This window comes from Salmo trutta, chromosome 27 (assembly GCF_901001165.1).
Source record: "Salmo trutta chromosome 27, fSalTru1.1, whole genome shotgun sequence".
NCBI classification, from domain to species: domain Eukaryota; kingdom Metazoa; phylum Chordata; class Actinopteri; order Salmoniformes; family Salmonidae; genus Salmo; species Salmo trutta.
The window spans coordinates 34812390-34838867 of NC_042983.1; the positions used below are offsets into that span (position 1 = coordinate 34812390).

The 26478-nt window shown below is 46.3% G+C and overlaps 1 protein-coding gene across 3 annotated transcripts in view; it reads left to right on the forward strand.

Annotated features, from left to right (window-relative positions):
• The window catches only part of rhobtb4 (Rho related BTB domain containing 4), a 66032-nt gene extending 40595 nt beyond the window's left edge, over window positions 1–25437 (forward strand). For all 3 annotated transcript variants that reach the window (XM_029717865.1, XM_029717864.1, XM_029717863.1), the window contains 9 exons: window positions 8394–8595; window positions 8878–8981; window positions 11328–11513; window positions 11726–12527; window positions 12885–13104; window positions 14963–15081; window positions 21438–21677; window positions 22039–22144; window positions 23620–25437. In XM_029717865.1, coding sequence (XP_029573725.1) covers window positions 8404–8595; window positions 8878–8981; window positions 11328–11513; window positions 11726–12527; window positions 12885–13104; window positions 14963–15081; window positions 21438–21677; window positions 22039–22144; window positions 23620–23798 — 2148 coding nt within the window. In that variant the 5' untranslated portion in view covers window positions 8394–8403 and the 3' untranslated portion in view covers window positions 23799–25437. The remainder of the gene's footprint in view (window positions 1–8393; window positions 8596–8877; window positions 8982–11327; window positions 11514–11725; window positions 12528–12884; window positions 13105–14962; window positions 15082–21437; window positions 21678–22038; window positions 22145–23619) is intronic.
• Window positions 25438–26478: the final 1041 nt, after the last annotated feature.

Below are 26478 nucleotides of genomic sequence, written 5' to 3' on the forward strand. Positions count from 1 at the left end.
AGCCGAAGAACACCATCCCAACCGTGAAGCACGGGAGTGGCAGCATCATGTTGTGGGGGTCATTTGCTGTAGGAGGGACTGGTGCACTTCACAAAATAGATGGCATCATGAGGCAGGAAAATTATGTGGATATATTGAAGCAACATCTCAAGACATCAGTCAAGAAGTTTAAGCTTGGTCGCAAATGGGTCTTCCAAATGGACAATGACCCTAAGCATTCTTCCAAATTTGTGGCAAAATGTCTTAAGGACAACAAAGTCATGGTATTGGAGTGGCCATCACAAAGCCCTGACCTCAATCCTATAGAAAATGTGTGGGCAGAACTGAAAAAGTGTGAGCGAGCAAGGAGGCCTATAAACCTAACTCAGTTACACCAGCTCTGTCAGGAGGAATGGGCCAAAATTCACCTAACTTATTGGGGGAAGCTTGTCGAAGGCAACCCAAAATGTTTAACCCAAGTTAAACAATTTTAAAGGCAATGCTACCAAATACTAATTGAGTGTATGTAAACTTCTGACCCACTGGGAATGTGATGAAAGAAATAAAAGCTGAAATAAATCATTCTCTCTACTATTATTCTGACATTTCACATTCTTAAAATAAAGTGGTGATGCTAATTGACCTAATACGGAACATTTTTACTGGGATTAAATGTCAGGAATTGTGAAAAACTGAGTTTAAATGTATTTAACTAAGGTGTATGTAAACTTCCGACTTCATTGATAGGTATTCCTCTATCTAGGTGGTTGAGGGCAGTGTGGAGTGCAATTGAGATTGCGTCATCTATGGATCTGTTAGGGTGGTATGTAAATTGGAGTGGGTCTAGGGTGGATGGGATGGTGGAGTTGATGTGTGTCATAACCAGCCTTTCAAAGCATTTCATGATTACAGATGTCGGTGCTACAGGGTGGTAGTCATTGTGCCTTGAAGCCTTAAGAGTTCTTAGGAACAGGGATGATGGTAATCATCTTAAAACATGTGGGGATTACAGACTGGGACAAGGAGAGGTTGAAAATTACAGTGAATGTGCCTTTTACGCTGATCTGCGCATGCTCTGAGAACGTGCCCTGGAATTCCGTCTAGCTCCGTGGCCTTGCGTTTGTTGACCTCATTAAAGACCTTACTCACGTCGGCCTCAGAGAGCGAGATCACCCAGTCCTCTGGGTAGTTGGGGGCCCTCACGCACGGTACAGTCTTATTATTGTCAAGGCGTGAATAAAAGGCAGTGAGTTTGTCTGGTAGAGAGGCATCATTGAGCAGATCATGACTGGGTCTTCCTTTGTAATCTATGATGGACTGTAGCCCCTGCCACGTGGTGGGCGTCTGAGCCTGTGTAATATGATTCCACCTTATTCCTATATTGTCCTTTTGTTGACTCTGAGGTCGTTGCGGGACTTCTTGTTCCTGTCCTAACACCTTTCATTACTCACTTTTCCATTCTTAGATCAAGGTGAAACAACCCCATAATATAGAGGTTAAAAAGGCCTCGATGTAGAGAGATTTGAGATGTTTTTATGTTGTGTTTTCAAGGGGAACATGTCTTAGTAGCAGACCTGAAGTATTGGCTTGCACCTTCCTCAGTGTGTCTGCTGTTCACTGACATTTCCAATCGCTGTAGTACAGGTGCCAGCCTAACAGATGGTGTCTAGACTGCTGCCTTTCTCAGCATCAGTCACTGGCTGTGAATTAATCCCTACACAGCTCTCACAGTGTCTAGTTACCTCTGCTGCTTTACTCAGCATCAGTCACTGGCTGTGAATTAATCCCTACACAGCTCTCACAGTGTCTAGTTACCTCTGCTGCTTTACTCAGCATCAGTCACTGGCTGTGAATTAATCCCTACACAGCTCTCACAGTGTCTAGTTACCTCTGCTGCTTTACTCAGCATCAGTCACTGGCTGTGAATTAATCCCTACACAGCTCTCACAGTGTCTAGTTACCTCTGCTGCTTTACTCAGCATCAGTCACTGGCTGTGAATTAATCCCTACACAGCTCTCACAGTGTCTAGTTACCTCTGCTGCTTTACTCAGCATCAGTCACTGGCTGTGAATTAATCCCTACACAGCTCTCACAGTGTCTAGTTACCTCTGCTGCTTTACTCAGCATCAGTCACTGGCTGTGAATTAATCCCTACACAGCTCTCACAGTGTCTAGTTACCTCTGCTGCTTTACTCAGCATCAGTCACTGGCTGTGAATTAATCCCTACACAGCTCTCACAGTGTCTAGTTACCTCTGCTGCCTTTCTCAGCCAGCCTCTCTGTGTGTTTGTGACTTTGATATGTGGTTGTCTCAGCTACCTTAAGATGAACACAGTAGTTGGAATCAGTCTGGATAGGAGTGTCTGCTAGATGACTAAAATGTGAAATGTGTGCGTGTGTATGTGTTCGCTGTCCTCTGCGTGGTGGATGCTGTGCCACAGAGCGACGGTGTAGTGCTCCAGCGATCCAGCGTCTGATCCCCTGAGAAACTGTCCTCTGTCCCCAGTTTCATATCTCCATGCCTCACAGCCTGCCTAAGCCTGTTACACACCAGACCCAGGGGACCCTTAACACCACACACACACGCACGCACGCACACGCACGCACACAGGTAGGCCTTTGTATTTTTTACACATGCAGACACACTCGAATACAAACATACAAACAAGCATGAGCCAGTGGTGTGTGAGCTGTGACACTGCTGATGTGACACATTTGATGCAAATTCACTTACACACTCTGTCTTACACAGGTTCTCTGTCAGCCCCATAGACTTACTTGGAAAACAAAGCACATTTACTCAACCCTGAGTGGTGGAGTGCTGATCCCATAGGGATGACTGTCTAATATTTCCCTTTATTGCTTTTTCCATCTGCAACTCTCAGAACTGTTATTGATGTGCTCGTCTTGCAGCTGCTTCGACAGTTAAAGAAAAATTCCACCCCAAAATTACATTTTGGTATTTGTTTCATTAGTCCATTATTGATATAGTCCCAAAATGTTTTGCATGTCAGCAATCAATTTTCAAAAATATTTAACTTTCAAAATACATAAATACATCTGGTATGATGCAAAGTGCACCATCAAAAGTTTGGACACACCTACTCATTCCAGGGTTTTTCTTCATTTTAACCATTTTCTACATTGTAGAATAATAGTGAGAGAATGCCAAGAGTGTGTAAAGCTGTCATCAAGGCAAAGGGTGGCTACTTTGAAGAATCTCAAATATAAAATATATTGTGATTTGTTTAACACTTTTTTGGTTATTACATGATTCCATATGTGTTATTTCATAGATTTGATGTCTTCACTATTATTCTACAATGTAGAAAATAATACAAAATAAAGAAAAACCCTTGAATGAGTAGTAGGTGTGTCCAAACATTTGACCGGTACTATGTGTATTTTGAAAATGTAATATCTTGAAAACTTGATTTCTGACATGCAAAATATTTCGGACTAATGAAACAAATACCAAAATCTTGTTTTTGGATGGAATTTTCCTTGAAGTGAAGAACTGTTAGATAAGGATAGAATGTCGTGACTTTTACTGCTCTCTCTATCACACTATTAACTGACTCACGTAGACCTACAGTACGTGCCTGACTGTGTGTCTCAGAAAGACCGACACAAAGGGAAACGTAGGGAGGGAGCACAGATAAAGTCTAGATAGACAGCCACTACTCCCTCAGTTCCTCTGCATTTCTCCGGGTTCAGTCACTCTCTCCGCTACTCACATCGACTAAGGTTAAGGTACAGTGTACTAATAACACCTGCTGCTCGGTGGCTTTGGCAGCTCTGGGACTATAACGGACATGGAATATTCCAAAGGGAACACACTGTTTGTTGTAGCTCTTAAACAAGACCTGACATTGTTTGTTTAGGCCTATTGCAATATTATCTCAATCTGTAGCAACAGGGACATAAAATGTTTGAGACGAGAGGAGCAGGAGTTGGTGGAGATGAGTGGAGGAGGGATGTGGGGAGGGGGGCGAGCTGAATATCCGGCTGCCTGTCGTCTCGTGTGTCCGATGAATGGATGCCATTTTTATCCGCTACTGTCTGTCAGGGCAGGGATGAAGTGCATCTACGTCAATGGAACAATAATAAGCCAGTGAATGTTTCAAACAGCCTATTTATGGGACCTTGGATAGGTTGGAGTGGCAGAGTGGTAGGACAGGACTGCAGGTCTGTTCAGGTATGGTCTGGCCAGGTCGTATCAATATCACCTTCAGAGAAGCACGGGAGTCTAACCAACGTTCTCTCTCTCGCTACTGGGTCGGTCCACCTCAAAAAGCACCAGAAAGAGGACTTCGACACCCACCATCTCAGATTGTTCTGAAATCATTTATTTTCTTAGAAACAGGTAAGAGTAGTATTCCTGCAACATTATTTTGTTGAAATATAATTTGATCTCTGAGAAATGAAGCTCATTGATTGCATCCAAATTAGACATTTTAATGTATAGGATTCATATAATATTCAATAAATATAGTACCTAACATCTGATATGGACCAAACTTTTTTCTAACAATGACTTAGACATGAGGAATCCCACCACAACAATGAGTATATAGTATCAGTTCTCTATGTTTGACAAGTACTATGGAGCTTCAGTTTGGAGTATTGTTTCTTCATCCTATGTAATGTATTCTCAGTGAATTTGGTGATGTTTTTTTCCCCCCCTGAGTATTTAGTCATGGAGGTTAGGCTTCAGTCCCATCGTATATCCTGATATTACCAGGTTCTGACCACTAGATGGTGTTGTTCTTGCTATTAGGTGATAAAGGGACAGTTCATCCAAATTACAAAATTACATTGGTTTCCTTCCTGTAAGCAGTCTATTGACAACGTATGACAATAATAATACTTGTCAGACATAGAGAGCTGATACTGTATAAGCCTCCCCTCCCAGAGGACCTGAGCCCTTGGATCATGCCTCAGGACCACCTGGCCTGATGACTCCTTGCTGTCGCCAGTCCACCTGGTCGTGCTGCTGCTCCAGTTTCAACTGTTCTGCCTACGGCAATGGAACCCTGACCTGTTCACCGGACGTGCTACCTTGTCCCAGACCTGCAGTTTTCTACTCTCTCTCTCTCTACCGCACCTGCTGTCTCGAACTCTGAATGCTCGGCTATGAAAAGCCAACTGACATTTATTCCTGAGGTGCTGACCTGTTGCACCCTCTACAACCACTGTGATTATTATTATCTGACCCTGCTGGTCATTTATGAACGTTTGAACATCTTGGCCGTGTACTGTTATAATCTCCACCCGGCACAGCCAGAAGAGGACTGGCCACCCCTCAGAGCCTCATTCCTCTCTAGGTTTCTTCCTAGGTTCCTGCCTTTCTAGGTAGTTTTTCCTAGCCACCGTGCTTCTACACCTGCATTGCTTTCTGGAGTTTTAGGCTGGGTTTCTGTATAGCACTTTGACATCTGCTGATGTGAAATAGGGCTTTATAAATACATTTGATTGATGGGTGGGTGTGGGGGGGTTTGTGGTTGGCTTTTAACCATTTCTTTGGATTCCTCATATCCTACTCATTGTTAGAAGATATTTTGTTCGAAATTGGATGTTAGCTACTATATTTATTGAATATTATATTCATTCTGTAAATTAAAATGGGCAATTTGGGTGCAATCAAATCGCTCAATTTCTCAGAGATCAAGTTATATTTCAACAAAATAATGTTGTAGGAATGCTAATCTTATCTGTTTTTAACTACAGAAACCATTTCAGAACAATCTGAGACTGTGGGTGTCATGGCTTGCTGATATGAAATGGAACAAACCTGTTCCAATTTCATAAGATCATTCCTCATGAGAGCCGAATATTGACAGCCTTGATTTGACATGTCAGAAACTGTGTGTTTTGTACCAACGTCTAAAAACAGCGCCACTGTCACCCCAGCATCTTTGTTATTGTTTTGTGTAGGAAATGGAGGTGAGATGCGTCGAGCAGTGTGTTAAAACGGAGGTGAAATGCGTCGAGCAGTGTGTTAAAACGGAGGTGAGATGTGTTGAGCAGTGTGTTAAAACGGAGGTGAGATGTGTCGAGCAGTGTGTTAAAACGGAGGTGAGATGTGTCGAGCAGTGTGTTAAAACGGAGGTGAGATGTGTCGAGCAGTGTGTTAAAACGGAGGTGAGATGCGTCGAGCAGTGTGTTAAAACGGAGGTGAGATGCGTCGAGCAGTGTGTTAAAACGGAGGTGAGATGCGTCGAGCAGTGTGTTAAGACGGAGGTGAGATGTGTCGAGCAGTGTGTTAAAAAGGAGGTGAGATGCGTCGAGCAGTGTGTTAACAAACGTTGCAGTGCATATTCTGCTGTTCTGTTGTGCGTGCAATGATGTCCGGGGACGGACGGTTTGTTTTGTTGTTGTAATATCCCAAAAAGACGTGGCAGTTAAGGATTCCAGCTTTAAGGAAGAAGCTTAAAGGAAGCTTTTCACAGGGCTGTGAATTTATGGCGTTAAGAGGAAGTCATTGGAACTATGCGATCACCTCTGCTACGTGCCAAGCTCTTGATGGATATTGGTTGGTGTTCTGACTCTGATAGGGGAGCCTATGGAGACACTGTCCTGTCCTGTGTGTGACCCAATCACATGAATCATCTCTTTCATTGCGTTCTCTGTTAAATAATAGACAAGACAAGTGTCTGGGAAACTTCTTGCTTTTCAGACCCATTTATCTGTTGAACCAGGTCAAAGTGGTCTGTCCTCTGTCTGTACATCACCACTTCCTTCAGCACTTCCTTTTGGCATAGGGCAAACATGCTCTTTTACTGTTCTGCTGCTGTGGCTCTAGACTAGAGTTTTAGGACAAGCCGAGACAGAGCTCTGTCATCTGTCCTGTCACACACACACACACACGCTACTGTCTCTCTAAATGCTATCTTGGCCTCAGCAGACTCTCCAGGGAGAGAGAAAAAGAGAGGGAAGGAAGGAAGGAAGGAAGAGGGCTGGCATGAGGGGGTGGGGGTCTTTTAATGAGTGCCCCTCGGCAGATGAGAGCGAACCATAAACTTGTTTAAGGATGTGTAGCGCCATTGAGAACTTTCACCATTTTGAAGTAGTCAGCTGGGTGGGACTTCCTATGGATTAAGGAAGGGTCACATAATTCCATCCAGGTCATCAGGAGGAATCAGCCAATGAAATATACTCATGACCAGACATAAATAGGCAACCTTGGCTTTATACCTGTTCAAACAACACACTCCAGGTGACAGTAAATCGCCAACCCAGGTGGCGGTGTGCACCCTTTCAGTTTGTTAACCAACTCATAGAAGTAGTAGAAAAATAAAATTGACTATTTCAAAATGGAGATGGCTTCAATGGTGCTGCCCGTGGACTCACAGACGCCATAATGGGACGAATACAAAGTCCTCTATCATTCTCTATGGAGCGAACTCATTCACTCATCAGAAAGTCTGCCACTAGGGCTGGGTCCTGGTTTATCATGGACCACTCTGTTAAGTGGCTTTCTCCTCCGGCAGGGTTGGAGGCATGGCTACGGTACACTTGTCATGTTCATGAAGAGACCGTGTGTTCCTTTAAATGCAGACTGTCTGTGGAGTGTGGTTCATGGGGCTGTGTTTGTGTGCCTTCACAAGGTACAGTGTATTGGCTGCAGGTGCTAGTGGTTATGCTTCACTCCTCCCTGCCTGAGAGAAAGAGGAGGCTACAAATGTTATCCTCGTTTCCTCTCTCTCTCTCTCTCTCTCTCTCTCTCTCTCTCTGTCTCTCTTTGTCTCTCTCTCTCTCTCTCTCTCTCTCTGTCTCTCTTTGTCTCTCTCTTTGTCTCTCTTTGTCTCTCTCTCTGTCTCTCTTTGTCTCTCTCTCTCTCTGTCTCTGTCTCTCTTTGTCTCTCTCTCTCTGTCTCTCTCTCTGTCTCTCTCTCTGTCCCCCCTCTCTGTCTCTCTGTCTCTCTCTCTGTCTCTCTCTCTGTCTCTCTCTCTGTCTCTCTCTCTGTCTCTCTCTCTGTCTCTGTCTCTCTCTCTGTCTCTCTCTCTGTCTCTGTCTCTCTCTGTCTCTCTCTCTGTCTCTCTCTGTCTCTTCTCTCTGTCTCCTCTCTCTGTCTCCTCTCTCTCTGTCGCTCTCTCTGTCTCTCTGTCTCTCTGTGTTATGACATAAATAGCTGCTCGGTTCTTTATTTCTATGCCTCCGTACCATGTGTTCACTCTGAAGGAGTTTGGCAGGAGCTGCTCATTACTGGTCAGTGCTGTTCTGGTCAGTGTTGTTCCGTTTGTACCTGAATTCTTCACTTAATCTCTCTCCCCCTCTTTGTCTCTCTCTCTCTCTCGCTCTTTCTTTCTCTCTCCCCCTCCCCTCTCTCTTTCTTTCTCTCTCTCTTTCTTTCTCTCTCCCCCTCCCCTCTCTCTTTCTTTCTTTCTCTCTCTCTTTCTTTCTCTCTCAGGGCCCTCTCCATGGATATAGACACAGACTATGAACGGCCCAATGTGGAAACCATTAAATGTGTTGTGGTAGGGGACAATGCAGTGGGAAAAACCAGGCTCATCTGTGCCCGTGCCTGCAATGCCACCCTCACACAGTACCAGCTGCTCGCCACCCACGTGCCAACGGTCTGGGCCATCGACCAGTACCGCGTGTGCCAGGAGGTGGGCATGGACGCACGCTACACAGACCTACACACACCTACACAGACCTACACGCATCTACAAACACATTCACCTACACACACACACACACACACACACACACCTACACAGACCTACACACACCTACAAACACATTCACATTCCCCTACACACACACACACACACACACACACACACACACACAGACCTACACACACCTACACAGACCTGCACGCACCTACAAACACATTCACACACACACACACACACACGTCTTCCACTGATGTGTGCTTGTGCCTCTAGGTGTTGGAGAGGTCCAGGGATGTGGTGGATGAGGTCAGTGTCTCCCTAAGACTATGGGACACCTTCGGTGACCATCACAAAGACAGACGCTTCGCTTACGGCAGGTGAGGAGATGTGTGTGTAGGTGTGTGTATATATATATATATATATATATATATATATATATATATATATATATATATATAGATAGATAGATAGATAGATAGATAGATAGATAGATAGATAGATAGATAGATAGATAGATAGATAGATAGATAGATAGATAGATAGATAGAGATATATATATATATATACATACACACACACACACACACACACACACACACTGGGAGGATGTGGGTACAGCCAGATTCTGGTAACTGACCTAATTAACCCCCCCCCACCTGGCTTTTAGGCTGAAGGACACACGTGTACGTCATAGTGGCTGATATAGTTACCATTATTCATGTGTTTTATGTTCTGATAGCTAGATACAATATACCTCTCCTCTAGTAGGCAGACGTGATGGAATCATCTCTCTATCCCTCTCACCCAGGCCATTCAGACAATAAGCTTCTGGCATAACACTAATCCTTACTCAGCCAGCTGGCAGGGCTTAATCCACACACACACACACACACACACACACACACACACACACACACACACACACACACACACACACACACACACACACACGCGCACACAGGCACAGTCACTGTGCAGGTTAGGTGGGGGCTGGGTTTGTATAACAAGTCACCCTGTCACTTTGTGGATCTGTTTTTGAGTGACAGAGTGTGTGTGCATTTTAAATGGTCAATGACACAGTGTGTGTGTGTGTGTGTGTGTGTGTGTGTGTGGGTGGGTGTGGATTAAGCCCCGCTAGCATTTTAAATGGTCAATGACTCGGTGTGTGTGTGCTCAGTCAGCCTGCAGTCAGCTGATAAGAGACACTGCCAGATCAGCTGTTCTGTGTCTGCCCGTCTGTCTGTAGGTCTGTCTGGGTGCTGTTGTGCTCAACCTCTGGCCCTAAACCCACTAAACATGCCACCATGCATGCACCCTTATCCAACAATCAGCTGCTTATAGGCACACTCACACTGTCCTCTGTGTCCAACACTATCTGATAAGAGTTTGTTATTTGATCATTTATTGTGTAATTTACTTGTAGATGGCTCTAAAAAAGTTGACATATTATTGACCTTTGATTATGACGTTCCATAGACTGAATAGGTGAGATTTTCTTAACCCATATGTCAGTGCATAAGGGGGTGACGTAGCACCCTGCATGATCTTTAATAACAGATGACAGTGTGTGTTGAGGGGATCTCTGCTGGGTTATGTGTACACTGAGCAGTCAGCCAGTCAGTCAGGAGGTTGATCTCAGCCTCAGCCTGTCCTGTAAAAACACCAAACACTCTGGTTACATGAGGATAGCTAGCAGCCCTGCTGACCTTTTGTAGTTTGGCTTGACAACGAGGGCAAAGGCATGTACACAATAACTGTGTTCTTTTGCCCATCTTAGTCTTTTATTTATATTGGCCAGTCTGAGATAAGGCTTTTTCTTTGCAACTCTGCCTAGAAGGCCAGCATCCCGGAGTCGCCTCTTCACTGTTGACATTGAGACTGGTGTTTTGCGGGTACTATTTAATGAAGCTGCCAGTTGAGGGCTTGTGAGGCGTCTGTCTCTCAAACCAGACACTCTAATGTACTTGTCCTCTTGCTCAGTTGTGCACTGGGGCCTCCAACCCCTCTTTCTATTCTGGTTAGAGCCAGTTTGCGCTGTTCTGTGAAGGGAATAGTACACAGCGTTGTATGAGATCTTATGTATGAGTTTCTTGGCAATTTCTTGCATGGAATTGCCTTCATTTCTCAGAACAAGAATAGACTGACGAGTTTCAGAAGAAAGTTCTTTGTTTCTGGCCATTTTGAGCCTGTAATCGAACCCACAAATTCTGATGCTCCAGATACTCAACTAAAGAAGGCCAGTTTTATTGCTTCTTTAATCAGGACAATAGTTTTCAGCTGTGCTAACATAATTGCAAAAGGGTTTTCTAATGATCAATTAGCCTTTTAAAATGATAAACTTGGATTAGCTAACACAACGTGCCATTGGAACACAGGAGTGATGGTTGCTGATAATGGGCCTCTGTACGCCTATGTAGATATTCCATAAGAAATCTGCCGTTTCCAGCTACAATAGTCATTTACAACATTAACAATGTCTACACTGTATTTCTGATCAATTTGATGTTATTTTAATGGACAAAAAAATTGCTTTTCTTTCAAAAACAAGGACATTTCTAAGTGACCCCAAACTTTTGAACGGTAGTGTACACTGCCAAGTAGCAGACTCTTCTCATATGAACCTCAGACAGGAATTGACCTCTCACCTCTTCCCTCCTACATTACCCTCTCTCTCTCTCTCTCTCTCTCTCTCTCTCCCGCTGTCTTTTCTGTGCGTGGTGCAGGTCTGACGTGGTGGTGCTGTGTTTCTCCCTGGCCAACCCCAACTCCCTGCGTCACGTCCGCACCATGTGGTACCCTGAGATCAAGCACTTCTGCCCCCGCACCCCTATCATCCTGGTGGGCTGCCAGCTGGACTTGCGCTACGCCGACCTGGAGGCTGTGAACCGCGCCCGCAGACCCCTGGCCAAGTGAGACCGCCATCATCCATGCTGCTTACATGGGTGACATGCACTGCAGAACACCCATCACATCCATTGGCTGGATGTGCAGCATTTGACTGAAATGCAAACATACCTGTCTCACCTTTTGTCTGTCCGTAGCTTCTGTCAGCAGAATCCTTTCATTAGAGACCTACCACTCTGCTAATGCCCTAACCCTCTCCCCTCCCCCTTGTCCTCAGACCCATCAAGCCCACAGACATCCTGCCTCCAGAGAGAGGGCACGAGGTGGCCAAGGAGCTGGGCATTCCCTACTACGAGACCAGCATCGTGGCCCAGTTTGGGGTCAAGGATGTGTTCGACAACGCCATCCGTTCCGCTCTCATCTCCCGCCGTCACCTCCAGTTCTGGAAGTCCCACCTGAAGAGAGTCCAGCGGCCCCTCCTCCAGGCCCCCTTCCTGCCCCCCCGGCCCCCGCGCCCTGTGGTGGGCATCCCTGACCCCCCTCCCATCGACGGAGAAGCCCCCGACTCCCTCCTCTGCCAGCCGCTATGCGCCGATGTCCTCTTCCTACTCCAAGGCGGTGCCACGCGTGTCTTCGCACACAAAGTCTACCTGGCCACCTCCTGCTCCAAGTTCTACGACCTCTTCACCCTGGATCTGCTGGCCATTGAGGCGGATTGGGAGGGAGAGGAGCGCGCCGAGAGCGGTGAGGAGGATGAACAGAGTAGGAGAGGTGCCAAAGAGCAGGCAGGGCGTACTAAGAGCTTGGACATCGATAATGATGGGGAGGGTGGAGCCAGGGGAATCAAACGGCCACCCATGCTCCAGCAGGGCTACCTGAGGACTTCCAAAAGTGATAACGCCCTCCCCGCCAGGAGCCAGTGCTCCGTGGGGCCCCTGGGGGCCGGCCGTGGCCTTTCAGGCTGGGGGAGGGGCTTCCTGAGTGTGTACCTGGAGCACGTAGCTGACCCCGAGACGGGGCGACCTCGCCTCATGACCGTGGTCTCCATGGACGGTCTCATACAGGAAGAACCCTTCCAGGTAAGATCAGATCGCAGCAACAACACCAAGTCTTCCAAGTAGCTGTGGATAATAGCATCTGCTTAAATCACCCTATTAATACAAAACCAGCTCACCGTGAGGTTCCCATTCCCTATACTGCTCCAGGATTGTTTCATCTTAGAGCACTTTGAAGAGTGCCCTCTACTGGTCATCATAACCATAACACATTTAAGGCAACAAAGATGCAGAATTCTAATGAAAGGTTATTAAACTGAAGTGAATCCATACACCTCAAGTGGTGTTTATTCACTTGATTTATACCACAGCTTGTCCTAATCCTCGATTCCGATAGGTGGAGAGGGTGTTGATTATATTTCAACTGTGTGGTGGTTTCAGGCGGTACTGCAGTACCTGTACACAGGCAGTCTGGATGAGGGTCGAGGGGATCTGATGCAGGTGGCCACCATCGCTGAGCTGCTGGAGGTGTTTGACCTGAGGATGATGGTGGCCAATGTGCTGAACCGTGAGAGCTTCATGAATCAGGAGATCACCAAGGCCTTCCACGTCCGTCGAGCCAACCGCATCAAAGAGTGCCTTAGCAAGGGCACCTTCGCTGGTAAACACACTGCCTCCACTTGCTGCGTCATCAGAGATTCTCTAGTGTGTGTGTGTGTGCATGCAAAGGTCCATACGTGTGTGTGTGTGTGTGTGTGTGCGTGCGTGCGTGCGTGTGTGCGTGCGTGCGTATGTGCGTGCACCCAGTACATTTAGCATTCCCATGTTATTCCAGTATTCTCCCATGGATTCACACGTCTGGATCTATGGTCATTATATTGTTTTTCCTATATGCAATATCTGTGTGTGTTTATGTGTATCCTGGTGTCCTCCATCAAATGAGTCCATTTGGTGTCATTGCTCTAAACGTGTTGCTGAGCTTTTATCTGTTTGTCCTTATGTGTGCCATGCCCATTCCTATGCGTTTCTGTGCATCACTTTTGTCTGGGTTCTTCGGTCTGTGTGCATGTTGGCTGTAGCATTTCCCACAAGGGGAGAGTCCTATTCTATCTATATAGTACATGTAGCCTCTTCGACCTTCAGGTGGCTACCACTATCTTTCTATTGTTGTCACGATGTCTGTTTCCGTGGGAATTGTTGTCACGAACACTGTTTCCGTGTTTTTTATTATAAACTGGGTGGTTCAAGCCCTGAATGCTGATTGGCTGACAGCTATGGTATTTACCACGGGTATGACAAAACATTTATTTGTACTGCTCTAATTACGTAGGTAACCAGTTTATAATAGCAATAAGGCACCTCAGGGTTTGTGGTATAATATACCAAGACTAAGGACTGTGTCCAAGCACCCCGTGTTGCGTCGTGCATAAGAACGGCCCTTAGCCGTGGTATGTTGGCCATATGCCACAACTCCTCATGCCTTATTGCTTAAATATCCCTCCTGAATAGATAGGATTTTGGCTACTTGTTCTAGTGGGTTCTATGCCCCATAAAGATTAGCAAGGCCTATAGGTCTGCCCTTGTGATTGGTTTACTTTCTTCTCAGATAGTTTATTTCTTTAGAATGACAAAGTTGGGGAAGTTAGTCTGAAAATATAATTTACCAAGCTACCAATTACTTCACACTGGAAGAACTGAAGCTACACTAAAGCTTTCTTTTAAGAACAATATAATTTACTTAACTGAAGTTAATTTGGAAGAAGTAGTTCACTACGTCCAAACTAATTCCTGAAAAATTATCATAGTCAGTTGTTCAACTGAAATGTGTCTTCCACATTTATCCCAACCCCTCAGAATCAGAGAGGTGCGGAGGGCTGCCTTAATCACTCTGTAGTCAGATGTTAACAGAATGTCATTTCTCATATTAAACACAAAAACAATGTTTCATCTGAGAATTAGGCAGGTCTGATGAAGGAAAAGTAAATTCTTACCTACTTTACCCATATTTGTTGTTGTTGCAAAAAGAGTAGTATGTAGTTCCAGTAGTTAGCTACAACACTACAAAAAAAGTAATTAAACAACTGAAAACACTAACAAGATTTGAATTTAGTTCAACTACCACCAAGCCACAGCCAAATGGAGTTAAATGTAGTTCACTACTCCCCAACACTGATTCCTTGGGTATCCAAACAGAATAGAGCCACAGTCCGAGCCCTTACAGACAGTGTAGTTAGGTAGGATGCAAGCTATCTGGACAGGTTCAAAAGTTTATATAGGTTTCGATCTTAGTATCTCAACTCTGTTTTGTACTATGTCCTGCCCTCTCCCTCCCTTGCACCCTGTGTCCAATAGAGCTCTGTCTACCTTTCCATTTATCTCTGTCTGTCTACCTGTCTCTGTTTCTGTGTGCGTCTGTCTGCGTATATCTCTGTGTGTCCCTGTCCGTCTGTCTTCCCCTCTGTAGCCTCGACTCTGTGGTTCACTCCGAGATGAGTGCTCTTTTCCCTCCCTGGTTTTAGATGTGGTGTTCCGCCTGGACGATGGCTACCTGCCAGCCCACAAGCCTCTGCTCATCTCCAGCTGTGACTGGATGGCCGCTATGTTCCGGGGATCCTTCATGGAGAGCTACATCAAGGAGGTGAGAGGGAGAGTGTGAGTGTGTGAGTGAGATTTGGTAAGAATTGGTTGTATTCAAGTGTGTTTGTAGAGGTGGGGTGGGGGTGCATGAGGCTGGCCTGCACTGTGATCTGTAAAGCTGTGTTTCACCCGTGGTTGTGTTGAAAGCACACTATACTATAAGCCTCCCCTGAGGGCTCTCAGCCAACTGCCACGCTAACCAACAATATGTACAGTACTGGCGTTGCATACAGCCAGAAACATGGTCCAAAGCGAGCAGGGCAGACGGGGTTCTGCGTCTGAGCAGATGCGGCAGAAAGTCGGCTCACCTCGGCACTTTCTGGGTTGAGGGCCTTTGTCATTTCCTCTTTACACATACTTGTTGGACAAGAGGCAGCGTGAGAATATTAAAATATCACATCACAGCTAACCAGACATACTGCCCACATTCCTGCCTGTTATCAACACACTCGTCACAGCCTTATCGGATGGCTGGAAGAGGCTGTGGAGGGAGGCTGAGACTCAGAGAGGTGGTAGACTAGAGGACAGTATGTATCTTAAAGGGACTGCTTTTAGAGATGAACAATCTCTTTTTCCTTTGACATTTGACCCCAAGACAACGGTGTAAGATGACATGCATTCATGTTAGAGAGCCGTTCATGAGAAACTATGCAGGCACTGAGCCTGCGGAGTGTCCAGTTACCCCCGGCTTCTCTCTGATGGCTCGGGTTCTAGAAAGACTAGACTCTTCCAGGGTGTTGCTGCCAACCCACCCAGGGAGGGAGCTCTTTTCTCTCGATGCTGTGGGTGTCCGCTGCCTGGGCCCTTCTGGAGAACTGGATCCCCCAGGTACGGTTACAGTCCAGGCCCCACAGGCTTTGAGTTACGGCCCTGCCAGGAAGCAGGCAGCCCCAGGAAACAAGACGCTGGACAGGCCCTCTGGATACTCTTACAGCCAGAGTCCACAGAGAGGGAGGAGTGGACAGGGTCATGGTGTGCTGCATGCTCTAAGGTGGAGACTGGGAGGCTAAGAGGTTGTTGTAGAGAGAGTAGGGATACGTTTGTGTTTGTGTGTGTGTGTGTGTAGGGAGGGGAAAGGGGACCGGGACTGGGTCATTTGTAAGACACCAACAGCAGTGGTGAGGAGGGGGGGTCACCGGGACGTTTGCCAGTATCCATGGTAACCCTCGTAGCTTTGTCCCCATTGTGACACTCTTTATGGCGTTTGATTGGCATAGTACATCTAACAAAGACTGAGGCTCTGGACAATGTGAGGCCGCCAGCATTTGTCTTTGTGTGGGAGATTTCCATAGCGGTGCAGCAATGATCGTGGTGTTTCAAATCTCAGCAGCAAACACTTCCCCTGCTTAGCTGGCTGGCCTTGAGGTGCATAGACAAAGCCTCCCTTGGATTGACACAGATGTGGCTATGGTTGTGGGCAGGGCTAGGCATCAGAGTGGCGTGGAGAGGCGTGTGACCTTGGGAGTCTCGGACCAATCGGTGTAGTGTAGTGTACTGTAACTTGTCTGGCCTTTGTTTCAGAGTGTGTTGGACTGAGACTGTCTGTCTGTTTTTGTCTGTCTGTCTGCCATCAGCTAACACAGTGCGATCTGTCTTTAAAGTAGCTGTCCAGTGTTTCCAGATTTCTATGAAATATTACCTATAGTTAATTACAATATTAGTGAAATCGTTTTTCTTCCATTAATTGCTTATTAAGTATGTTTAAAAGCAGCTTTTCTGTGTTTGAATGGTGTGGGCGTACCCCAACAACTGAATAGTGTGGGCATATACTTGTCAATTAAAATATTCATGACAAGTAAACAGCTGATTGGACTGCTCAGCCAATGAGACGTCTCGGCCAAAAACATGACATCATCTTCAATGAGGAAAAAGCGAGCATTTTTTAAATAGTCTGTTTGAGATACAAGTTTGTGGTGGGGCTGTTAGTGCTGAGCGATTAACTGACATTTTGTTTTTCTTTTTCCGGCTATTAAAAAACTTATTGACCCACGTCGGCTCGTTTTTTTCTGAACCCAAAGTGCAGTTTCTCTAGAGAGAAATGAAAGTTGTCGTTTTTTATTAAGCAAATATTCAGCCTAAAGACTGTACAGTATGGGGAGCAGAGAGAACGTTGTCTGGCTGCTACTGCCTGAGCAGAGATGAGATGATTACTTTTAAGGAATGAAAAATAATAAAGTCAGCAATTAAAAACGTTTATTACTTCATTGTAATTTCCTGTTTTTCAATTGATGTCTACCCAATGTAGACCTGATAGAGAATGGAATATTTTCTATGTTTTGCCAATTGAATGTTGACTATTTTTGGCTTTGGAATTTCCATTAAAAAGCTCTAAAATAATTTGTATGTAATTATTTCATAATGCATTTCATGATTAAATACAAATTTGAAACCGAAATTGAAAATGTGAATATTTTTTAATAATCAAAGTGAAACCGAACCGACCTCAAAGCGCTAGTCGCTCGGCACTATGAGGCTTTTGAGGTGTTTTTTTCTCTAATTTATGCTTTAGCCACAAATACGAGTATAGGATGAGTCAACAACATTATTTGTGTACAGGTCAACAGATTATGAGCTTTTAAAAGTGACATTTTCACTGGACAGTTACTTTAACACCTTTCACCCTGACTCTTCTCACCACCCTCCTCTCTCATTTCTCTCATGCATATCTTTAGCCTGTCACTGTTTGTATTCACGAGGTGCTGCGATAACGCTTCTATTCTGGTCCTACTGTTACGATCTGCTGTGTCAGCAGCCTGCCAGCCTGCTGTGTCCTTGTCAGTCACCCCCCCCCACGTTTCCACCTATAAAAGATCACGTTGAACTCAATAAACCCCTTCCTGATTGGATAGTTTGGTTTGAATGCCATTCTGATGAGGAGTGTTTAGGAGCTTGTGTGTGTTTAGGAGCTTTGAACTGGAGCGGCCACCTGTGTCTCTACCTCAACCTTTTCCGCCATAATGAAGGGTCATTGCCAGGCTGACATTCACCTAATTGGCACAGAGACAGGCAGGTGAGGGGCACCCCTGGGACTGAGGAAGGACCCCTGTGGGTCCCATGGCTCTTTCCACCTCCTACTGTAGCTTAAACCACAAGGCAATACTCAATAGTGGTGTTGAGACTGCTCTGAGACTTTAAAATGTCTTGTCCCTTTTAAAATCCAACCTATTGAACAACCAATTGGGCTGAAAGGTTGAAAACGTAGAATAACATTTCATTGAATCACTATCTAGGGCAGCGGAGAGCCTAGCAGTTAAGAGCGTTGGTTAAGAGCTTTGGGCCAGTAATCGAAAGCTCGCTGGTTCAAATCCCAAAGCTGACTAGGTGAAAAATCGGTCTATATGCCCTTGATCAAGGCACTTAACCCTAATTTCTCTTGTAAGTCGCTCTGGGTAAGAGCGTCTGCAAAAGGAGGAAAATGTAAACGTGTCTTGGTCAGTACTTATCTGAAGCCAACCACAGTTCTACTTTAGTGACACCTAGTGGCCTGGGTGGTGTAGTTTTAAATGTTGTACATGCTGCATGCGTTTGTGGGAGGGCGGGGGTAGAAGATGAAAAGGGACTTACCATGGTCTGACAGTCCCAGCAGTTCTTTCTATCCCTCCCCAAATTGCCCCCGTAAATCCTCGGCCGTCACTTGTGGCTGTGGGAATAAGTGTACCTTTGTTTGCTCTCCTCTCAGGAGAGAAACACACTTTTGGCTGACTGGCAACATATCAAATCGAAATTTCTTTGTCACATACGCTCAGTAAAACAGGTGTAGACCTTACAGTGAAATACTTACTTACAAACTTAACCAACAATGTGATTTTAAGAAAATACCTGTAAAAAGTAAGAGATAAAAGTAACAAATAATTAAAGAGCAGCAGTAAAATAACAATAGCGAGGCTATATGCAGGGGGTACCGGTACAGAGTCAATGTGCGGGGGCACCGGTGTCGAGGCAATTGAGGTAATATGTACATGTAGGTAGAGTTATTAAAGTGACTATGCATAGATAATAACAGAGAGTAGCAGCAGCGTAGAAGGGGGGGGGGCAATGCAAATAGTCTGGGTAGCCATTTGATTAGATGTTCAGGAGTCTTATGGCTTGGTGGTAGAAGCTGTTTAGAACCCTCTTGTTCCCAGACTTGGTGCTCCGGTACCGCTTGCTGTGTGGTAGAAAAGAGAACAGTCTATGACTAGGGTGGCTGAAGTCTGACAATTTTTAGGGCCTTCCTCTGACACCGCCTTGTATAGAGGTCCTGGATGGCTGGAAGTTTGGCCCCGGTGATGTACTGGGCCGTACGCACTACCCTCTGTAGTGCCTTGCGGTCAGAGGCCAAAAAGTTGCCATACCAGGTAGTGATGCAACCAGTCAGGATGCTCTCGATGGTGCAGCTGTAAAACCTTTCGAGGATCTGACGACCCATGCAAATTCTTTTCAGTCTCCTGTGGGGGAATAGGTTTTATCATGCCCTCTTCATGACTGTCTTTGTGTGCTTGGACCATGTTAGTTTGTTGGTGATGTGGATGCCAAGGAACTTCAAGCTCTGAACCTGCTCCACTACAGCCCCGTCGATGAGAATGGGGGCGTGCTCAGTCCTCCTTTTCCTGTAGTCCACAATCAACACCTTTGTCTTGATCACGTTGAGGGAGAGGTTGTTGTCCTTGCACCACACGGTCAGGTCTCGGACCTCCTCCCTATAGGCTGTCTCATTGTTGTCGGTGATCAGGCCTACCACTGTTGTCATCGGCAAACTTAATGATGTCTAGAGCACCTGCAGCCGGCCCACTCTGCCTGTATGAGTAGCTCTGGTCAGCCTGTGTGCTGCTCCAACGACAGACCATGTTATTTTATTGTCCGGATTTGCAGACACATTAGCTGTTCTTTCATGTTGATCCTGCTCCGTTTTGGGTGTGCATACGTAAATACTCTTTTCTCATGATCCAATCAGAGGTGTCTTTTCCTCGGTCCCTTTCACAGCTCTGCTTCCAGCTCTATCCCACAAAGACATCTAAGCCGTCTATGCCATCCGTAGCGACAGGCCCAGTGGGGTAACAAGCTAGCGTCAGTGCCCCCCTGGTAGGGCAGGACTTTCATCTTTCGCAGGCTCAAAAAGTACTCCTCAACTGGAGACGGACAACCCTTCATCTCCACGATTTTTCCCCTCATTGATCTATACATAATACCCCATAATGACAAAGCAAAATGTTTTTTTAAATAAATAATAAACAACTGAAATATGACATTTACATAAGTATTCAGACCCTTTACTCACTACTTTGTTGAAGCACCTTTGGCAGCGATTACAGCCTCAAGTCTTCTTGGGTATGATGCTACAAGCTTGGCACACCTGTATTTGGGGAGTTGCTCCCATTCTTCTCTGCAGACCCTCTCACGCTCTGTCAGGTTGGATGGGGAGCATCGCTGCACAGCTATTTTCAGGTCTCTCCAGAGATGTTTGATCAGGTTGAAGTCTGGGCTCTGGCTGGGCCACTCAAAGACATTCAGAGACTTGTCCCTGCCGCTGAAAAACATCCCCACAGCATGATGCTGCCACCACCATGCTTCACCGTAGGGATGGTGCCAGGATTCCTCCAGACGTGAAGCTTGGCATTCAGGCCAAAGAGTTCAATCTTGGTTTCATCAGACCAGAGAATCTTGTTTCTCATAGTCTGAGAGTCCTTTAGGTGCCTTTTGGCAAACTCCAAATGGGCTGTCATGTTCCTTTTACTGAGGAGTGGCTTCCATCTGGCCACTTTATCATAAAGGCCAGATTGGTGGAGTGCTACAGAGACGGTTGTCCTTCTGGAAGTTCTCCCATCTCCACAGAGGAACTCTGGAGCTCTGTCAGAGTGACCCATCGGGTTCTTGGTCACCTCCCTGACCAAGGCCCTTCTCCCCCTATTTCTCAGTTTGGCCAGTTGGCCAGCTCTAGGAAGAGTCTTGGTGGTTCCAAACTTCTTACATTTAAGAATGATGGAGGCTACTGTGTTCTTGGGGACCTTCAATGCTGCAGAAATTGTTAGGTACCCTTCCCCAGATCTGTGCCTCGACACAATCCTATCTCGGAGCTCAACAGACAATTCCTTCTTGACAGTCCCACTGTCAACTGTGGGACCTTATATAGACAGTTGTGTGCCTTTTCAAATCATGTCCAATCAATTGAATATACCACAGTTGGACTCCAATCAAACACTTGAGTTACAGACAAATTCTACTGGAAGACATACTAAATGTAAATATTTATCTCTCTTCGTCTCTCTCTCTGTCTCTCTCTCTCCCTCTCTCTCTCTTTCACCCTCTCTCTCTACGTCTCTTTCTCTCTCTCTCTCCATCTCTCTCCTTCTCTCTTTCTCTCTCTCCCCTTCTCTCCAGGTGTCCATCCCTGACACCAGTAGTGCCTGTATGCGTGCAGTGTTGGAGTTCCTATACTGTGGGCTGGTGACGGCCTGTCCTGACTGGGAGCCTATGGAGCTCATCGTCCTATCCAACCGGCTGTGTCTGCCACGCCTCGTTGCCCTCACAGAGCAACATGTTGTGGATGAGCTGCTACAGTGTTTGGTGAAGGGAGTAGACATTGACGGACAGGTGCTTGCTTATCTGGAGTTGGCTCAGGTGAGTCTCCAAATTCATCTACAAGTACTCACTGTATATTCTCAGTGACAGTTGTAGTGAAGACACTGTTACTGCAATACTGTACGTGGTTGTTAAGGAAATACTATTTCACTGGAGGGAATATTCTAGCTGACATCCCTGAACGATGAGACCACCCTAAAGCTTAGGCCTATATATCATATACAGGACTGTATAGAACTCTGTTCTACAATGACTGGTGACATTAGTCATTAGTCAAAGCCATTTGTACACTTCCCATTCAAGTTCATCTTTCTTATTTGTAAAGTAAGAAAGTTGGAGGTGTTTTCTTGTCATTTAACCTTTTTGATGGACTACTCACCTATTCATTCATCCCTGGCAGTTCCACAATGCCAAGCAGCTTTATGCATGGTGTCTCCATCACATCTGCACCAACTACAACAGCGTTTGTCGCAAGTTCCCCAAAGACATGAAGGTCATGTCTCCAGGTACAAACCAAGGCCCTCTCTCTCTTTTCTCCATCTCTCTTCTCTCATGTCTCCTCCATCCCTCTCCATGTCAATAGATAGACTACACCTATTGATGTAGTGCTTGTTTGTTTTTTGCTTTAGAAGTGCTTTGAGATTTATGTCTGTTATGAAAAGCAATATAGAGGTTGAATCAATTTTTATTATTCTCAGCTTGTTTTGTACTGCCTGTACCACCTCCAATCCCCAACTTCCCTTCCCACCTCCAATCCCCAACTTCCCTCCCACCTCCAATCCCCAACTTCCCTCCCTCCCTCCTCCAATCCCCAACTTCCCTCCCTCCTCCAATCCCCAACTTCCCTCCCTCCCTCCTCCAATCCCCCACTTCCCTCCCTCCCTCCTCCAATCCCCAACTTCCCTCCCTCCCTCCTCCAATCCCCAACTTCCCTCCCTCCCTCCTCCAATCCCCAACTTCCCTCCCTCCCTCCTCCAATCCCCAACTTCCCTCCCTCCTCCCAATCCCCAACTTCCCTCCCTCCCTCCTCCAATCCCCAACTTCCCTCCCTCCTCCAATCCCCAACTTCCCTCCCTCCCTCCTCCAATCCCCAACTTCCCTCCCTCCCTCCTCCAATCCCCAACTTCCCTCCCTCCTTCCTCCAATCCCCAACTTCCCTCCCTCCCTCCTCCAATCCCCAACTTCCCTCCCTCCCTCCTCCAATCCCCAACTTCCCTCCCTCCCTCCTCCAATCCCCAACTTCCCTCCCTCCCTCCTCCATCCCCAACTTCCCTCCCTCCCTCCTCCAATCCCCAACTTCCCTCCCTCCCTCCTCCAATCCCCACTTCCCTCCCTCCTCCAATCCCCAACTTTCCTCCCACCTCCAATCCCCAACTTCCCTCCCTCCCTCCTCCAATCCCCAACTTCCCTCCCTCCCTCCTCCAATCCCCAACTTCCCTCCCTCCTTCCTCCAATCCCCAACTTCCCTCCCTCCCTCCTCCAATCCCCCACTTCCCTCCCTCCCTCCTCCAATCCCCAACTTCCCTCCCTCCCTCCTCCAATCCCCAACTTCCCTCCCTCCCTCCTCCAATCCCCAACTTTCCTCCCACCTCCAATCCCCAACTTTCCTCCCACCTCCAATCCCCAACTTCCCTCCCTCCCTCCTCCAATCCCCAACTTTCCTCCCACCTCCAATCCCCAACTTCCCTCCCTCCCTCCTCCAATCCCCAACTTCCCTCCCTCCTTCCTTCCCCTCCACTCTTCCCCTCCTTCCCTCCACTCCTCTCACTTGTTTTTTTCACATTTGTTTTTTCTCCTTTATATTCACGCTTTCCCCTCCTGCCTCCTGTTCTGATGTTATTTGGCACCCTCTCGCTTCCCTTCATTTCACTCTTTGTTCTTTCTACATCTATTTATGTACATTTCTCCATTTCAATTATTAATTTGTTTATTCTGATCATCTCCTCTCTCTCTCTCTCTCTCTCTCTCTCTCTGTATGTAGAGAACCAGAGGCACTTTGAGAAGCAGCGGTGGCCTCCAGTGTGGTTCCTGAAGGAGGAGGACCGCTACCTGCGCTCTCAGAAGGAGCGCCAGCGGGAGGAAGAGATCCTCCGTAAGCAGCACACCAAGAGGGGCTGGTGCTTCTGGAGACACCCGTCCTCCTCGCCCCACGTCTCCTGAGGCTGTCGCCCCTCCATGACCCCTCCTGACCTCTGACCTCAGACTGAGGAGGCCATGAGCCTACCACCCCTCCATAACGGGAGAGCCAAGTCTCACCTCTGTATGATTGTCTGTGTTTGTGTGGTTGTACTGGGGACCAGAAGTCCTCACAAGGAACATTTGGACAACTGGGGACATTTTGCCAGTCCTCACAAAGAAAAGGTTAGGGTTAGGGTAACAATTGGGGTTCAGGTTAGAATGAAGGTTAGGAGTTAGGTTTAGTTTTAGGGTTTGGGGTTAAGGTTAGGGTTAAGGGTAAGTTTTGGGTTAGGGAAAATAAGATTTTGAATGGGGATAAATGTGTTGGTCCCCACAAAGGTAGTAAAACAAATGTGTGTGTGTGTGTGCACGTATGTGCGAGGTTCTCCACCCCCACAGCTGTAGGTCAGGCGTGGGCAGTTCTCTATAGCCCAGCTGGCCTCTCCTTGTCGGCCGCAGTCCAGTGCTGCCTCTTCCCCTGAGCTCCACCCAGCCACCAACCGGGAGTGATGGGAAAGGGAACAAGGGCTCTCTCTGTCTCTCAGTCACACAGATGCTAAAGACCATTCCACAGACCACTGCGAAGACTCCCCTATGGGGAGGTTACCTCTGCCTTCAAGTCTATTCAGACTGTTAGGACACTGGACCAGACCGGTAGCCAGAGGCGCTCCAGCACTGGTCCAACACACAAGGAGGAATGTTTCTGTTTGGTTGTTCTTTCGCCGTGAGGTCTGGTCAGGGGTAATGACACACACCACCCAAAGACACACGCAGTGTTGAAGACCCTGATGACCAAAATGGCGGCAGGGATTTCAAATTAGAGTAGAGCCTATCCCAGACCTGGGTGTTTTGCCTCAGAGTCTCTGACCACCACTTATGCCTGTCTAACTTCTCGTCCATAGACTTTGTCCTCCATTTAAGAAAAGTTTGACACCATTTTGTTTTCTTTCAGGTCTCATCCCAGTGAAGCTCTGTGTTGGAGGTTTGAATCCCAAATGTTGTCCTAGGTTACCTAGACTGTTCTAGAATCACCTGTCTCAAAGGGAGGGGGAGTAGAGGGGGTAGTCTGGGTTTAGGAACCTGCTCCAGCCCAGCAGATGGTACCACGCATCATGTCCCCCCAACCCCCACATAACACTAAGAGGAGAGGCCAACAGTGCTGAACAAGCTGACCAAATCCCCCGCAAAGACATACAAAGTGAACACTTGATAGCAATTCTGGATCAGAGGGCTATTTGATACCACTGCCATGGGAGGGAGTAAGAAGCAGAACTGAACAGAGTTGTTGCTCCTTCTTGATTGACCACTAGGGTGCCCCTCAGCCAGCCTGCCTTTACTCATCCTTACCACAGGGGGCAGCACTGCTCAGGGTACCATCATCAACCATCACCTGGAGCAAACAGGAGTTTTCTCCCCTACCTGTTTATATCCTTGATTCCAGTAGCTTTTGACTTTTCTTTTATTCCAGTTGTATTTGAAAGGCAACTTTAGCTGTTTGTCCTCACATAATGTTGAAGGTATTATACCAAAAATGAAGCTGTGATATGTTCTCTCCCTCCTGTCTCTTCGCCCTCAACCTCTCCTCCTCCGTAACATGGCAAATATGCGAGGAAAGGAAAAAGGGATTAGGAAAGGAGGAATAATCTTTTGATCCCTGTCTGTGTGTCTTTAAAGCTGCAGTGTCAGGTAAAACCCAAGTGTCACTGCAGCACATTGTCTTTCACTCCTCTAGCTGGAATTGAAAACGGTGCTCAATATGTCTACTAAAAGACACTGACACACACACACACACACACACACACTTAAACTTACATACACACACACACACACACACACACACACACACACACACACACACACACACACACACACACACACACACTTAAGCATACACACACACACACTTAAACATACATGCACACCTTGTTCCTTTTCTGTCCACTAATTTTGAAATGTCAGCCCAGTCCTTCATCAGTGTTAATATGCAGGAACCTGATCTACAAAGATAATGTTACATTCACATCTGATGCACAAGTGTCCTATGAACGGTTTAGGATCTCTTGGAAAAGTTTTAGGGGTTTTGGGTTATTTTTCCTTATCCAAAGGTGTGTGGCAGTCTAATAGACGTTGTGTTAGTGAATATATTCAGAGTATTATTCATTTCAATGATGGTCATTTCAGTATGAGTAGAGTTGAATCTTAACATTAAGTTAACTACATAATTTGCAATACAGTATTAGACCAAATATTGCACTTGCTTTTAGTTTCAGAGTGCAGTTTTATTTATTTGCGAGGGAGTGTGCTGTTTCAGTCAGTTGTTAACAAAGAGGATGCAGTTCCAGCTTTTAGTTGAATGCTATTGGAGTTGTATGTTGAACTGCTGAGGAACTCTTAATAACCCAGTGCACCTTTAAGATCTCCATTAATCCACGACAGTGTGTATCAGAACAGGCGTGTTGAAAAAAGAAGATGACTCGTAAAGCGTTGTTACTGTGTTTTATTTTCTTCTCTTTAGGAGTGAATGTGAAAAAAAACAAGACTTTTTCACACGTTTTGTCTTAAGCACTTTTGTTCTATTTGTGGGTTTGAGATTTCCACCCCTGTAACATTTCCGTCATATCCAGAGCGAATAGGGTTAAATGCCTTGCTCAAGGGTACATAG